Source organism: Arvicola amphibius, chromosome 1 (genome assembly GCF_903992535.2).
Source record: "Arvicola amphibius chromosome 1, mArvAmp1.2, whole genome shotgun sequence".
Lineage (NCBI taxonomy): Eukaryota > Metazoa > Chordata > Mammalia > Rodentia > Cricetidae > Arvicola > Arvicola amphibius.
Window position 1 is genome coordinate 194,480,258 of NC_052047.1, and position 16,775 is coordinate 194,497,032.

The 16,775-nt window shown below is 46.8% G+C and overlaps 1 protein-coding gene across 1 annotated transcript; it reads left to right on the forward strand.

Annotated features, from left to right (window-relative positions):
• Positions 1–1,543: 1,543 nt before the first annotated feature.
• On the forward strand, positions 1,544–15,923 carry Tectb (tectorin beta). Its single transcript, XM_038316505.1, is given in 12 exon segments — positions 1,544–1,619; positions 2,483–2,502; positions 2,505–2,580; positions 2,583–2,677; positions 4,704–4,846; positions 4,950–5,022; positions 10,532–10,635; positions 10,758–10,841; positions 12,182–12,344; positions 13,429–13,501; positions 14,845–14,877; positions 15,874–15,923. Coding segments are annotated over 12 exon segments (990 nt in total).
• The last annotated feature ends 852 nt before the right edge of the window (positions 15,924–16,775 follow it).

Consider the following 16,775-nt stretch of genomic DNA (forward strand, 5'->3'; position numbering starts at 1 on the left):
AAACGATGCTAAGGCCCTGGGGGAGAGCAACTCAAAATCTACACATGTGAAATCCGGCATCCAGAGCTTTCCTTTTGCTCAGGAGTGGCATTGGCACGTGCAGGTCGATGCTGCTTGTTCCAGGCAGCACTAAATCCATCCCAGTGTTGAAACAGTTTAACTAATCCTTCCGTCTTCCACCCATTGGGCTCATGTCTATGAGCTCCACTGCTCGTGTGTTGTTAGTACAGACATGCTTTCTGTTGCAGGAACCTGAAGTCTACAACGAGACAAGGCACAACTGTTTTAAGAGAAAGCGGCACAACTAGGGGTTTGCTTTTCACATGAACCTGTGTGTCTCCTGTCTGGTCCTTTGGCAAGAGCCTTCATTTCATGGCTCTGCTCCTGCCCTGGGGTATGAACAGGGTGATGGCATCCATTTTGCAGAGAAGGAAGCTGAGTCCCAGGAATTTTTAATGGCTTCCCATGGAGCTCTTCCCACAATCCTTACACGCCATCCTAAGACAGCACTATTATAGACTTCTCTCCAGACAGTTAAGTGCAACCAGGTATCAGCAAAACATGAAATTACCTGTACTCCCAGGATGTGTCTGAACACCCACCAGAGCAGCATCCCCAGTGCTGAGTTAAAGAAGGATTTATAGGAGAGTCTTTCAAAATTCTTTTTTCAATGTCATTGTTCCAGGAGACTAATAACGCTTGGAAGCCTAAAGGCTTTGCAGTTTAAAGTTGTATTTCAGGATGAAGCTATAGACATCAAGAAACGGTGGAGAAAAATCACCTTCTTTTAACACTAACACAACTCATGTTTTGTTTGACTCCAAGATGTAATTATGCCAGACTAGAATCCTTTTAGATTCAAAATTTCATTCTCCTATGTAAAAATAAGATAGCAAGAAATAGAGTGAGAAAAGATGCAAATGAACAAATTTCTACCTGAAACAGTACAGAAAGTGTTGTCTCCATCAGAGGGTTGTTTGTTTGTTTTTTACTTTGATATTTTGCAGAAGGAAAAAAACTTTAGATTCCCTGGTTGCAGCAGTAAAAGGGATGGGTGGGGTCGGGATTTCTAACCTCCGCAAAGAGAAGAAATGAGATGCAGGAGGTAACTGAGCTGCTACAGGATTATTGTCCCAAGTTCCCCTTTATTCACCCTGCAGTGGATAATGTGTTGCTCATTGTGACTTATCTTGACTTGGTTTCTTTTACACCTCTGGATATATAAGGGGGAAGTAGGACAGGGGGCTGGAGATTTGGGGAGCATCCGGGAGGCAGCACCGACACTCCAGAGAGAATGAGAAAGGCAGGAACTTGAGCAACCGTCTATGGCATTAACCTTCCCAGTGGTACGAGCCAGGGACAGCATCAGTGATCTCCCTTGGAAACTCCCCCACAAGATTGAGTGATAATTTGTTCTTACCCTTGACTTTAACTTTCTGTTCATGTTTCTGATGCAGAACAATCGAGACCTGGGGCCTGGAGGGAACGTGAGCACTCGGGCAGGTTCGTGCAGTCACCCTGGCAGAGATCAGCCCGAGACGCAATGGTGGCGCGGGCCTTCATCCTGTTGGCATTCTTTGCAGAAGCCTCAGCGAAATCATGCATTCCAAATAAAGCAGGTACCCCAGTGCCACACTGCTTTCCCAGACAGGGAACCTCTTGTCTCCACCTCACTGTGATTGACATGACAGCACAGTTAGGAAAGTGTAAACACCACCGGGTGGGGGCACAGAAGCCCCCAGGGCCAATCAGACCTTTCCCCACAGGAAGCAAAGACGCTCTGAATGAACCAATTTTTGTTTTACAACTTAGAGGATGTTTCCATCCTCTTTGATGTGATGGGTCCACTTTGTTTTATGTGTTCGACTATTCAACGCATGCCGTGTGAGACTTTAAACAAAGTTTTGCAACACTGAGCATGAAACAGTGCAGTGGACATTTTTAAATTATAAGAAATCTTCTCATTTTCATGGGAATATATGTAGCAGTCTGTGTTTCCCCAGGTATATTCTGAAGTAAACGTGTTAGGGCTGGGGCTATGGCTTGGTAGTAAAGCTCTTGCCTAGCAAACATGAGGCCCTGTGTGTTAATATACCCGGTATTTGCTGAAAAGAAGAAAAAGAGGAAGGACAGAAGGGAGGGAGAGAGTGAGGGGAGTGAGGGGAAGAAGGATGTGATGGGAAGGAAGGAAGGGAAGGAAGGAAGGAAGGCAAGTAATGAGCGTAAGGAAGGAAGTGGAATGAGAAAAAAAATCATTGATCATTGGCTCTAAAATAAAATGACAGTTTTTAAAATGGATCCAATTAAATAAATAGTAAATAGCGATGTTGTTATATGTGGTATAAATTAGGAACGAAGCATTTCAGTGGCTATTTGGGGAAACCCAGCAACAGCTGGTGAAACAGCGAGAACATGGTTTTAACTGCCTGCATGACATTTGCTGACCATGTCTGATTCAAACCAATGTGTGTACTCCTCCCAGATGTCATCCTTGTGTTTTTAGTTACCACCCCAAAACCATCATCGCTAAAATCCCCGAGTGTCCCTACGGATGGGAAGTACACCAGGCTGCACTCGGGGGGTGTGTTACAACGGGGTTCATGAAGGGGGCTACTACCAGTTCGTCATCCCAGACCTATCACCCAAGAACAGGTCCTACTGCGGAACTCAGTCAGAGGTAAGGCTAAGCCCACCCAAGGCAGAGGGGCTGAAGCAAATTTTACGAGATACGAGAGCAAGATGTTTGGTGCTGTTCTTAAGAGGATTCACAATGTTCCAAATTCCTTTTAAAAGTCAGTCCTGTTGTTCAGATTAAACTCTTCTCTTGTGCTGCTGTTTGTGCCCCTGTACAGATGTGCAGATGTCGCATTAATCTTGGGTTCTCTTCTGCCATGCGCTCCTTCTCTCTTGAGATGGGTCTCTTGCTGATTCCATAAGACTGGCTGGTCAGCGAGACCCTGAAAGTTCCCCTCTCCATTTCCCAGTGCTGGGATTACAAACTCGCATCTGACCACCCGGCCCCCCATGCCCAATATTTTATAACTGTGTTAGAGATCTGAACTCAGGTCTTTGTGTCTATGCTGCAAGCGCTTTCCCCACTGAGCCCCCTCCACAGCCCTAGATGGCTCTTTGAACTTGACTTCCACATTCTCCTAGCTCACTAGGGCATGCAGAGAGCAGCAAAGCTTCCCTCTGTGATAGAACAAACTGCATTGCTCATTTAAATTGAGTGCTTTGGTCCCTGACTTGGATGCCTGAATCAGTGGGTCATCTGTCTGTCTCCATCCAGCTGAATTGTCCAGACACTCTTGAGAAGGAGCTTGTGGAATACAGAAAAAATAGACAAGAAACTGGAGATAGAGTTGGAAGGGCATTCCAGTGACTACTGAACCCACCCCAAGTTTATTTTTCATAGCCCTTTTATACCCCAAGCCAAAGGGGAGGACAGAGGGACTTTTTTAAAATGGTGATACAAGAAACAAACAAGAGTGATTACTTCCTTAATATTCAAAACACCCAGTAACTACACCTTAAGTCAAACATCCTGTTATCTAGGCAAGACATTCAGCAGCTTCACCTTGGGCCAAACTTCCTGTTGTTTGACCTTGTAAGAGCAATAATAGGCTCAAACTCTCTGACCTTCTGTCAAGACAGAGTGGAGCCACTTCTCTGGACCTCCTCAGTCATCCTTTCCCCAAGAATTGGAAGTGGCAGTTAAGTGCATTGGGAAAGCACAAACAGAATCCTAAGCAGGGCAAAGCATCCATGGCAGGGGACCAGGAATCACAAGGAACCACAGCCTCTTGACAGGAAAAATGTGAGGCCTCTCCCATAGTATCAGTTCTCAGAAGTAACAAGAACATGGTTCCTGCCACCATGGGCCATAATTCCTCCTGACCTGACTGCCAGAAGGGCATGTGCTTGAACACCTCAGAACAAAGAAGCCAACTCTTCTTCCTCGAGTGCCAGAAGGGTTCAGATGCGATGGGAAGACCCATGAGCAAGGTGAGCACAGCATCACATCTGTGAGTGCATCACACGGCATCACATCCATGAGTGCATCCTGGCAACCTGAGCCGAGAACATCTCCATGCTTTCAGACCATTTCCTTTAAAGACAGGTGCTCACCGTTCTAATGTTGTTGAGTTTTGAGACCATCTTGACAGAAGGAAGAATTTTACAAGTGGTGCTTTCTGGTTAATAGATGTTTTCACTACAGACTTACAGTCTAGAGCAGAGGGTGAACAAAGATATCCACGGGACATTGGACAAAGGGATAAAACGTTGAGGCTTGAAGTAGAGACTCTGATCCAGTCCCTGTCAGAAGCCGAGTAGGACTTTTCCTACATACATACTATCGACCTCGGTGAAGGGATTCCAGAATTCTGCAAATAATTTTGCCACAAAGAACAGATTCTACTCTTCCTGATAAACATTTCTGTTCCCTTGTTTGGGCTTTTTGCTTTGTTTTGTTTTATTCTTCAACATTATTCTTGGCTTGAAACTCACTATGTAGCTGAAGCTTGCCTGGAACCCCTCACCATCCAACCCCCACCTCCCAAGTGCCAGGATGACAGGCACGCACCACTAATGCCCAGCCTTTTCCTAGGCCTTTTCCTAAGTCATCTGCAGCCACTTTTCCCAGAGTCCTCAGCCCCATCGGGGGACAGTGTGCACCCTAACTGCCTTCTTCCTTCCTCCAGTACAAGCCCCCGATCTACCACTTCTACAGCCACATCGTGTCCAACGACAGCACAGTGGTTGTGAAGAACCAGCCTGTCAACTACTCCTTCTCCTGCACCTACCACGCTACCTACCTGGTGAACCAAGCTGCTTTTGACCAGAGGTAAGCTGCGCTGGGGGTGGAGGGCCGGCCACCGCGAGGATGCTGCAGTCCCTGTCAATCAGGCATGTTTCAGTCCTTATGCAAAATTCTCTCCCCTTTTCAGAGTGGCCACTGTTCATGTCAAGAATGGGAGCATGGGCACATTTGAAAGCCAGTTGTCCCTCAACTTCTACACTGTAAGTCCAGGTTGTCTTTCCTTAGGGAACTTCCTTCCATGGGAGTCACTCTCTCCCGGCCTCTGGGCAGAGCCCCATTCAGGAACTCCGATGGCAGCAAAGTTCCACTCGGGAACTCCGATGGTGGCATATGACCTTAGCTTGACTTTAAAGCTGAGGTGCAACGGAAGGTCCACTTTACAGTTTACAGGCCAACAGATGAGCTAAATGGCACAGATGTGGCAGACCTCCCCACTTCACTGGTACCAAAATGAAGGCAGGGTCGCTGGACAGACAATAGAACACCCATGTCTGACCCTTAATCAAGATTAGTATCTATCTCTTTTCTCTCCAGAGATTTATTTGCCATTAGGATCTCAAAAACATTAGTCAAGAGCGTTGTACTCCCTGCCCAGGCCAGAGCTGAAACCAAGGCTCAGGGCTAGCTTCCACTGTTTAGTTCTCAGAGCTGAAGCCACGGTTTAGGGCTACCCTCCCTAAGCCTCCACTGTTTACTCCTTTCACCCCACAAGCCTTCCCGTAAGATCCCCTCGCTGTTCTGATTGGATCTGCTGCCTGTGTTGACTTGGAAAATTAAAGGCACACTCCGGTCTCTCTCAAAATTAAGTGCTGCAGAGAAACTAAATATGCACTGGCCATTAGCCCGGCTGCTCTCCCAATAGAGAAGGCACTTTGTTTTCAAGCTGCAGCTTCCAGCGAGGACACAGGCACACAGAGGGCACACTGGCCTGGCTGGCTAGAGGAAGACCCAGCAGAAACACAAACGTTTGTGTCAAGCGTTGGAAGTGTCCTTAGAGGGCAGCTCATCTGACCCGTTTCGTTTCCAAGAGCAAACACCATCCTGTCTGAAACCTCACTAACAATGAACATTCTTCACCTATGCTCCGGCAGCCATTAGCCCCCCAAGCTCGTCGGTGAGTGCTGGGAGGAGCCTAAACAGCCTAGTCTGTCTTGTGGACGAGGACATGAAATCCAAAAGAAGGAAGGTGTTTGCCCAAGACCACACAGGGGCCGTGGAGAAGCCTCTGGTGAGAACAGAAAGTCCCCAGCTGAGGTGCTATCTGCAAAGGGTGAGAGGTAGAGAGAGCCTCATGGCCCTTCACCCACAAAGCCCGTGTGTAAGGCAGGGTTCAATTTTTAAATCTTTTTTAAGATTATTGTTAGAGAAGGATCTCTAAAATGTATATGCTTCAAGTTTCCTTAAAATCCAGACTAGCCCTGGCTTCACATCATCAGTGGCTGAACCAGAGAAAGAAATACCTTGTCAGTGCCCAGGGATCAATGCACCGTAAGTCAGCAGGAGTGATGGAACGACTGTGAACAGCTTCCCACATGGGACTGCAATCTTTACTATGAAGGCCTAACTAGAAGCTAGTAGTTGATATTCTAATAAAATAGGTTGAAGATATGATCTATGAAGTTTACAATAGTGGGCTACAGAGCTCAGGGTTTTTAAATTCATCTCTCACGGTCAACCACACAAGGTGGAGTTTCAGACACAGACATAACCTCAGAAGTAGAAGGAACATATTCCTTCAGTCAATCCATCTTTACCAGCCATCTCCCAAGCTGCAAAAATAGATGGACAAACTACTTCTCGAATTATCTAGATATGAAGCCAAGGTGTCCCCCAAACTCCACCGTCAAAGTCCCTCCAGAACAAATGGACTTTAGCAAAGAGCAGCTTCCGCTGTCCAGACACTTTTGTTCTGGTTTAGATTCTGCTGTGGGCTCAGTTCCCTATGCCTAACCCATGTTTTTTTCCCCACTTGGAGGGCATTCTTGGGTGTTTCTAAAGCAACAACTGCTCCCTTGCATATATTTCCATCCGATTACCAGAAACAGAGCCATGCCCTACATAGCACAAAGGAACCAACACACTGTTAATGGCTTAGGATTCTGGGAAATCCAGAGCCTGGGCCCCAGATACACTCCTCCTGCATAAGTCCTCTCTCCTTTCTCTCCATCCCTTCCCACTCACTTTGCCCAAGGACCCGTAGTTGATATTCCCAGGGCAAAGTTATGACTCTCATTCAAAGACAAAGGAAGGTTGTTGGTTTACAGTTAAAGCCTGGGACTGTGGGTTCAAAAGAAAATGGGCTATGCTACAAAGCCTGGTTTTACTATTTACTAGTTAGACAACTTTGGAAAAGTTAGGGAGCCTCCCTGCACCTCCCTCTCTGCAACCATAAACTAAGAACTTAGTGACATGTATCCCTTAGATTTTAGGAGGCTCGGTGAAACCATGTGTAAGTACTCAGCATGGTGCGTGGACTTGGTAAGTACCCAGGAAGTCAGCTGTTTTGTGAGTGGAAACTCTGGCCTCATTTAACATGGATGCTTGGAGCGTTCTGACAATTGTTGCCTTTATAAAGATGAACATCAGTGTTGATGTGAGAGTAGTTTAATGTCTTAGCATCAAAACAGTACTGCCCATTCTTAATGGTGATACAAAAAGAAACAGAAAGGCTTGTGGTGGACACAGGCAAACAAAGACTAAAGATCCTTCCAGAATCAGAATAAACTGCAGAGACCACCCTTGATTTCCCACCTGAAGCCCACAGAGCTTCCACTGCTGAGGGCGGCCACTCCACCTCTTCCAGTGACACAGGTGAGCTGGCCTTGTGTTTTCGATTATCAGGTAAAATCTGACCCCAAACTCCTATTTGTATTGGTTCTGACTGCTGAAGTAATTCTGTGGAATTACATCGGTCACAGCTCTCCAAAGGCCCCTGTCTTCTGTAAACAAAACATCTTTTCACTGGTTTGCTGCCATCCTGGTCACTTCCCTTTGAGCCCATGCCAGCTGGCCAGTATCCTCTACAAAGTGAGACCAGAGCTGAAGTGTTCCATTCCTGTCCTCTGCTGAGTCCAGATGAGACATAGTAGGCCACTGGTGACTGTCTAGGTTCTGGAAAACTCTAGGGGTATGTCCTAAAGTATTGACTTTAGGTTGGTTTTCTTTCTTTGCTGTCTGTCTCACCTATGAATAAAAGCAGTTAGATTTCCCGTATGAACTTCTGCTCAGTGAGGCCTACCTATCCTTAACTTGGGCAACTAGCTAGCTGTGAGTCAACCTTTGGTCAAGGGAAGGAATGCTGGAGCACAGTTTCTCAGCAGACTTGTCCATCCTATAGGGCAGAAAAGTAGTCTCTGTCATCTTTTTGTTTTCAGGAATGTCAAGATAAACATCCCTGGCATATAAATAGGTTACCATGGTAAAGTTATCTGAAGACAAGTCTCTGAATTTCATGTTAAAAAGAAAGAAGGGGTCACCAGATGTGATGGCTCTTATTTGTAATCCCAGCACGAGAGGCAGAAGCAGGGATGCCGGGAACTGGAAGGCAGCCTAGTCTACACCGTGAGTTTCAGGCTAGTCAGAGTAGTATAAAAAGACCCCAAAAAGGAAGAATGGAAGGGAGAGTGATGAGGGAAGAAGGAAGGGAAGAATCATGCCAAGCATTACTGAAGTTATCAGAAACAAAGACGGCAGCTTCTGCTCTTTGCTTTGCTGCAGAACCAGACAACAGCTCCATCAGCAGCGATATCACACTCTACCAGCTGATTTCCAGGAGAAAGACTCCACAGAGGTGTCTTTGGAGACCTGGGGACTAACTGCTATTCCCAAGTTAGTTGCCATGTTTGGAAATGTCCCCTAAAATCTCATACATTTTTAGACAATACCAAAAATACTTTAAAAACTACTAAAAAAGGTATTACTTTCAGCTGTATGCTATGCAAGGAAATCACTTATGCCTGAGACCATTATTGCTAAATTGTGGCCGCCAGTAACGTGGTGCAGAGGCCTGATGAACGAAAAGAGGGGAGCCAGCTTCTAGGTGGCTTATTGTGGGAGCCTTGGCTGGATCTGCTTCCGAAGAATAACGTGAGTCATCCTAAGAGAGAGATTTGAGGCCCTCTCACAAAGTCTCGAGTGCTGGACCCATAGGAGGCCAAGTCCACGTTGACCAAATGTCAGTTCTGTCTGCTGCTGCCTACCAAGTTGCAAGTGTCTAAGCTTGTAAATTCAGGTTTTGAAAGACACTAGTCTAAGCTTTATGTTTCTATGCTACAATGTCACAAGGCTATCCCCACCTCACAGGACTGAAGAAATGGGTCTAAAGTTAGCCCATAGGGAGCAGGATTATCCTGGGATCCTAGCCTGTCTGGCCAATGCCCCTGTTTCCCATGGCTAATGCCAGAGAGTAGTCCAGATTCTTATTCAGGCAAATTGAACAGGAGACTCACAGATTGGAGAAGGAGCCGCCTTTGAGGAGGTCAATCACAGCTGTAATTCCTACTAACTCACCGAGCATTATCTGAAGATGATGTCTAGGAGCAGATCCTGACACTCCTGAGCTTGTCACGGCAGTGACCCTTCAGTATGCTCTCCTTGACAAACCTCACAGCCCTGTAATTCCATCCCTACTCCTTGCTCAAATGCTGCCTCCTCAAGGAGGCCTCCCTAACGGCCCTCTTCAAACATGTAACATGGGGTTGGGGAGATGGCTCCATTGGAAAAGCACTTGCTGAGGATCTCAGTACAATTTCTAGAGCCTGCATTTGAAAAACCAAGCTGAAGCAATGGCACTTGTAATCCCAGTGTGGGGAGGCAGAGACAGGTGATCCCTGTGGCTCACCAGCTAGCCGGCCTAGTCCACTTGGTGAATTCTGGGCCAATGAGTGACCCTTTCTTAAACTCAAGGTAGACAGTGCCTGAGGAAAGAAACCAGAGGTTGACCTCTGACCTCTACACTCATACCTTTATGCACTCATGTACCCACACCCACAGAAACATTCATATGAATACACACACACACACACACACACACACAAAATGCAACTTACCCTTCCTCATGTTCTCAGTCCATTTTGCTCTTTTTGTGGCTTCCAATATTACTCACCATATATCAGTCTAATGTACTGTGTAATTTACTTCTTTTCTATTGCCTTTCTCTCCTGCTAGAAAATCGAATCATTTGGAGATAGATCTTGCTTCATTAACAAATATTATATCTCAAAGCAGAGTATCTTGACATAGAAACTACCCAAATATGTAGAACAATACCTAACTACATTGCAGGCAATCAGTGGCTTATGTCTGTGGATAATCACACTGGTTAGAACTCAGGCGAGCCATTTGCTCGGAGCGCAGGGAACAGGGACCATGAAGGGGCTGTAAGCATTCGGTTGTTCTTTCCCTGGGTGTTTGTGAAGTCATGGCTTGCTGTCCTTGAACTGCACTATTATTCCGTCAATCGGTTCTGTTGGCATCACTGAGATGATGTGCGTCAAACGACGACCAGCAAATGTCCTTACCCCATCTAAGATGACATCTGCATCCTCAGATGGACAGTTTCTCTGGCTCTCGAGTTTCTCTATAATCTCATGTGCTTGTTTTGGGCTGGTGGCTTCCATCTCTAACCCTTCCCTAAAGTGTCTACTCCCGCCAAACTGACTGTTCATTCTGAGAGGTCACAGTGCCTAGTGTTCCCATTTCCTCCCCAAGAACGCCAAGTTTTCCACCAAGAAAGAAGCTCCTTTCATTCTGGAAACATCCGAAATTGGTTCAGACCTGTTCGCAGGAGTAGAGGCCAAAGGGCTAAGCACTCGGTAAGTCCTTTATACACTGTGTATTTTTAAGGACAAAGGAAAAAAAAGACCAACAGATTCTAGTCTTCCGATGTTTGTCTACACAAGACTGGTTTAGTGATGCCTCCCTATTTTATTTCCAGGTTTAAAGTAGTCCTGAATAGCTGCTGGGCCACCCCCTCGGCTGACTTCATGTACCCCTTGCAGTGGCAGCTGATCAATAAGGGGTAGGTCTACTTTCGGGAGTCAGGGCAGAGCAGTGGGTCCAGTGTGCGCTGGTCTCTTCTGCTATGGCTTGGAATAGCTTGGGAGGAAACTTCCTGTTCATACTAGATCCTTCGGGTGGAGCTCCAGTTTCAAGAGTCCTTAGTGATATTACAGTGTGGAAATACGTCTATATATGTAGATAGATAGATAGAAAGATAGATAGACAGACAGACAGACAGATAGATAGATAGACAGATAGATAGACAGACACATATCTATTTATATATTATCAGGTATTTTCCTGTACACATGAGCACAGCAGCAGCAGCACACTCCCCTCAAGGGGAGATTCCATGTAGGGCAGGGAACTCGCTCAGGCTGCCACCACCCAACCAACCAGAGTGAGCTGTCACTAAGAGGCAGGTGCCACAACCTGTGCCAAGAGATGGTGGCGCCAAGACATCTAGGCTTGCCCATTCTTTACCATCCCTTCCCCCACCACAAAGCTCCTCTTATGTTACTTTCCATTGGCTGACACCAGTCTAGGGCACTCTGGCTACAAAGAGCTATTTTAAGGCTCCACATCTTGAGTTCAGACAAAGATCTCAGGTTTATTGACCAAACAATCCTGCTAGATCCTCATATCATAAGCTGGAAAATTCTCACACATCCCCATCAATGCCAAGGCTACAACAAACAGAAATAGCTCTGACCCTTGACCCAGATCAGAAGGTACAACCTTTGTTTCTCACTCATGACTCCTCAGAGAGAATTCTCAGATGATATTTCCAGTCAGTTCCTGCCTCTGTCTCAGCAAACAGTTTTTCTCCCCATTATTTAGATAATATGTGGAAAATATGACTATGTTTTAATAAAGGTTATTATATAATATACCTACAATTAATTGAACATAAATTCACTTTTCCACTTTCAGGCAAAACCTAAGAGCACACACAGAGCTAAGAAGTGGGTGTGACTTGAGTTTGGGTGTCTACGGCAACAGGAAACACACCACTCCCATCCATCATGGCGGTCTTTACCTTGTGTTACACTGAGGTCCTCCAGAGGCCAGTCCTACAGAGGCCTTTATCTTCTGGAGATGTCACTTCTTTAGGACAGGGGTTCAACCTACCAGATGTATGGGTTCTCATCAGTCACCCCCTATTTTAGAATTGGAGACAATCAGGTATACCCCCATAGCCCTTCAATTTGACCTCACACTCAGGGATCAGAGTTCTTTGAAAGGACAGGCAGCTGTGCCCAGGTCTACCAGAGTGCTGTGTGAAATGTTGCCTTGGAGCCTTTCTGGCGGTCTCTGGTTTGATGTTTGTTTCATTCTCCCTTCCCCGGTGTACACCAGCTGCCCCACTGATGAAACGGTCTTCGTGCATGAAAACGGCAAGGATCACAGGGCAACATTCCAATTCAATGCCTTCCGGTTCCAGAACATACCCAAACTCTCCAAGGTTTGGTTACACTGTGAGACATTCATCTGTGACAGCGAGAAGCTCTCCTGCCCAGTGGTGAGGGCCCTGGCTCTGGAAGGAAGATATGACCCCAAGGGGCTGGGATTGGAGAAGCTGGATTGACCTGGGAGAGGTGGGGCCTGGGTGCAGAGGCAGAAGGTCAGGGCCTGTCTACCTTGCTACCAAAACTTACCAGTTTGGTACGTATGGCTGGTTTCATCATCTTGGAATAGAGGTGCTCGGTTCTGATGGCTGTTCCCTTCTCAGAGAGCAATGTAAGATAAAAATGAAGGTAGCAATACGCATGAAAAGGCTTCGAAAAAATTAAAAGCGTCAAAGAATCCAAGATCTAGACAGAAGTCTAAAGGTGGGAGCTTGCAGTCCTGACTGGACTGTCTTCAGAGAAATGCTGAAAATCTAGGTCAGTGCGGACAGCACAGTGGGCAGAAGGGCCAGGGCCCTGCGGCTCCGGGGTTTGCAGAGTGCAGAACACCTCCTCAGAAACGTAAAAGTGCTGAGCGCCGAACTGTCCCGTCCTCCATGTAGACTGGAGGCCTTGGAGGCCCGAGCATCTAAAGAGACAGCCAGCCTACATGGCCTGGAGCAACCAGCAGAAAGGAGGTTGGAGCTCTCCTTCCATCCACTCCTGTGGCTAGAAAACAGTTGCTTCTGAACACAGGGAGGAAAAGAAAAAAGAGTCAGGGGCTGAGGGCTGGGGGTGGAGGAGAACAGGTTAGTACTTGATCAAAGGGCAGCAGCAGAGTTGCAGTTTTAACAGAAGGAAAGGAAGCAGAACACATTTTGCGAGTGTCCTCTTCTCCTATCACTGAGTTAAGGGAAAGTCAAGTCTTGTTTCCTATTAAAATGCGCAGAGCCATCCTCTGCTGGAATAATGATGACCTAGTCCAGCAGGTACTCCCAGCCTGGAGAGTCAATGAACGCTAGCTGCGTGCGCGCGTGCGTGCCGTGCGTGAGTGAGTGCGTGCGTGCGTGAGTGCGTGCGTGCGTGCGTGCGTGCGTGCGTTTGTACACTTTATGAAAGTAGTGGCTTGGTGGGGACTTGGCGTTCCATGAACTTTCACTTTGATTTTTTTTGGTTTGTCTCTTGTTTCCTTTGTTCATTTCTCCTCCCCGTCTTCAGAACTGCGACAAACGGAAGCGGATGCTGCGTGAGCAGACAGGAGGTGTCCTGGTGGTGGAACTGTCCTTGCGGAGTAAGCTGATTTCCCCCATAGTCATGTGCACTCTGGGCTGTGACCACAGGCACGGCAGGTTTGAGCATTTTGATTGAATTGTCAAACCAGGCGTGCCTGTGGACACAACACTCACCTGCTCCTCGAGTGGCGGGGGTCTGATCATGTGGGCCCAAGGAGGTGAGGTTTGTTGACTAACCTGAAGGCCTTTTGGGGACCCAAATCCAAATGCTCCTAAGGAATTAGGAAGTACTGACCTGAGCTTCCACACTGGTCATGCCATGAATGACAGGAATGGGAATGCAGGTGTCCTGGGAATGTCAGTGAGCCTTCGCTGCCCAAACCTGGCCTGGACACCAAGTTCCAGAAGTGAACAGGACTCACAGAGTTTACCTTCTAGCCAGGAAAGAAATGGTACACACTGAGGCGTGAGGGAATGTTGAAGGGCGGGGGATGGGTAGGGTGATGCAGGAGTGTGCAGCCACAAGAACTGACCCAGTACAGGCCTTATAGACTGTTGGAAAATGTCACTGTGACCTGGAGGATGCTGTGAGCAGAGGGTGAGTCAGACTTTGGAGTTGTCCCTCAAAGCATAATCACCAAACCACAGACCAGGGCTAAGTCCCCAGACATCCTCTTGATTTTTATGGGGCCTACAAATAAAACAGGTTTTGTACACTTTCATGTGGTCCCAAAAATTAAAAAGAAAAGGAAAACATGGTGCATAAAAATTCAATAAAATTAAAATCTCGGTGTTTATAAAGTTTATAAAGTTAGAACACAGAAGGCATTGTCTACAGTACATTCACACAAAGACAGTGCAATAAGGCCATGCTTGGTGCAGTGGTGCACACCTGTAACCTCAGTCCTCAGGAGGCTGAGGCAGGAGGATAGTGAATCTGTGACCCATCTGGGATACACAGTAAGACTGCCCAAAGGTGTAAAGAAAGAAAATACTTCACGGCCCCCTGCAAAGCTAAAAAATATTTAATATCTTGTGTTTTCCAAAAATATTTAATGGCCCCTGCTTTAGACAGCCAGAGTGGCAATGCCGTGAGAGGAAGCCTTTGTCAACCTCAGTATGCAGCATTTGGGAGGTAGAAGCGGGTAGATCTCTGTAGGTTCAAGGCCAACCTGGTCTACAAAGTGAGTTCAAGGACAGCCAGGGCCCTTTCATAGAGGAAACCCTGTCTCCAAAACAAAACAAACAAACAAACAAACAAAAAAAAAACCTCAGTATGCTTCCTCTGAAAGCTCATGATTTAGTGGGGCTTGGATGTGGTCAGGTTTGTGGCTCAGAAGCAGCCCTGATACTCCTTCCATGGCTTTCTTCAGCCTGCATTCTCTCTCTTTGCTTACTCCAGGCAGGGGACTCTCCAATCTCTGTGACTTCTCAGGTAAGGATAAGAGACACTTCCGTGTCATGGGGCAATGGTTTGTGAGTGGTTGCACTGTTAGGGATGTTTGCTATGGCCCCAGCAAAATCTGTCATCGAAAATATACATCTTAAAGTACACCTGAATGGGGCAGAGGGGGACAGAGGTAAGAGGTCTCACGCCAACCAGCCTGTGACCCGAGAGACGAGCTGTTTCAAATGGGTGGAAAACCATCAGAGGCCACAGAATCTGAACAAATCTATCACCAGGTGGCTTTCCTAAGGTTCCTGCATTTGGAGAACATAATCTTGGATCAGATCGTCTTCTCATTAGCAAATATTTGAGTCCCTGCTTTGACTCTGTGGTTCATTAACAGGGCAACTTGGATAAGAAAGAGCCTCAGCCCTCACCACTCGGCTTTGCTCTGGGAACTGGGCATTGATTGTCCCTGGCATACATGGTATGCTATGAATTAATTATAGTTCAGCCTTAACCGAGACAGTGGACGAGACAAGGTCATGGGGTGAAGGCTGGGGGGAAGCGACAGAGCAAGCAGCCGGAGAAGCTTCTGAGAGCAAGAGCCGTTTCAGCTGCAGCCAGGGTCTCAGTGGAAAGATGACAAGGACATAGGGTGGGGTGGGGCTGTTGCACTGATTTGCTGACTTCCAGATGGGAGTCAGTTAGTCAGTATAAGAAAATCATGTAAATCGAGTTCGATGCCCACTTCTCATTCTAAAGGGAAGTGCTCCAGAGAGCATCCTACAGGGAAAGGCGTGTGCCAGCACTGTGCAGTCCGAGTCCAGACGTCTGTTTGCCGAAGGTCCACGACCTAGGCTTATGTGTTAGGGCCTCTGTGTTGATAGAAGTGGAGCATGCAGGTCCCAGGGAATGAGCAGGAATGACTGTGTGTAAAGTTTGGAAGCTCTACAGCAGCCCCGTTGCACTAACTCTGGCTGAATGCTCCCTGACCTCACACAGCTGTTTCTCAGTGCTGTCTCTGCCCCCTCTGGTTCACAGGTGTTCTTTATCACCTCGTCCTGATGCTGGGGATCTGCGCTGTGCTATAGGACTCTCTCCAAGGTCACCCCAACTACAACACACTTGTTTATCGTACTGCCAAAAAGAACGAACAGAAGACTTCATTGCTGGGGAGCCGAGAATAGCGCTTTGCCAAATATGTGTTCCCCATGATTTGTGTGTGTGAATTTGGTGATCCACTCTTGTTAGAGCCACGCTTCCTCTCACTCCTTCCTGTGGCCATTAGACCCTGCCAATCCCTCCATGAAGGTGTGGAGGAGTCATCTCTCTCTACTCACACTCGGGCAGCATTTGAAAGCTACTTTCATCATGAAAGATCTCTCTCTGTCTCTCACACACACACATACACACACACACACCACATGCAGCTTAGCATCTGGAGACCATAACCACAAAAATCAATGCCAAATACAGAATCCACAGGGGTAGCCAACTTTACCCAACAGGCCCTCTGTCACTGAGACGGTAGAATTCTGAAGACTAGAATTGAGCCCCTAGGCAGGAAGTTCCAATCTTCAAGTGTCAATGTGGAAACCCAAGTTAAATACAATATATTTACTCAAACTTGTGTAATAGACAAGAAGTAGGTTCTTAAGAGCCTCTAGGACTAATGTGTTTATATTTTAGGGTTTCTTAAACATATTAACATTAGGTAGGTATTACAGTGCCTTATCCTTATAACTGATTATATTTCTGTAATGAAAAGTAAATAGTGACTAGACTATGGAAGGAGTAAAATTCATAGAGTAACACAGCATTGCCTGCAGGAAGTGAAAGGCAGTGGGAAGGCCGCCTGAGTCTAGGTTTCCTGAGATTTGAGGGCCCATCCTCCCACACAGCTTGTGATGCTCAGCGTACTCACGCCTCGTTTGCTCGGGGAA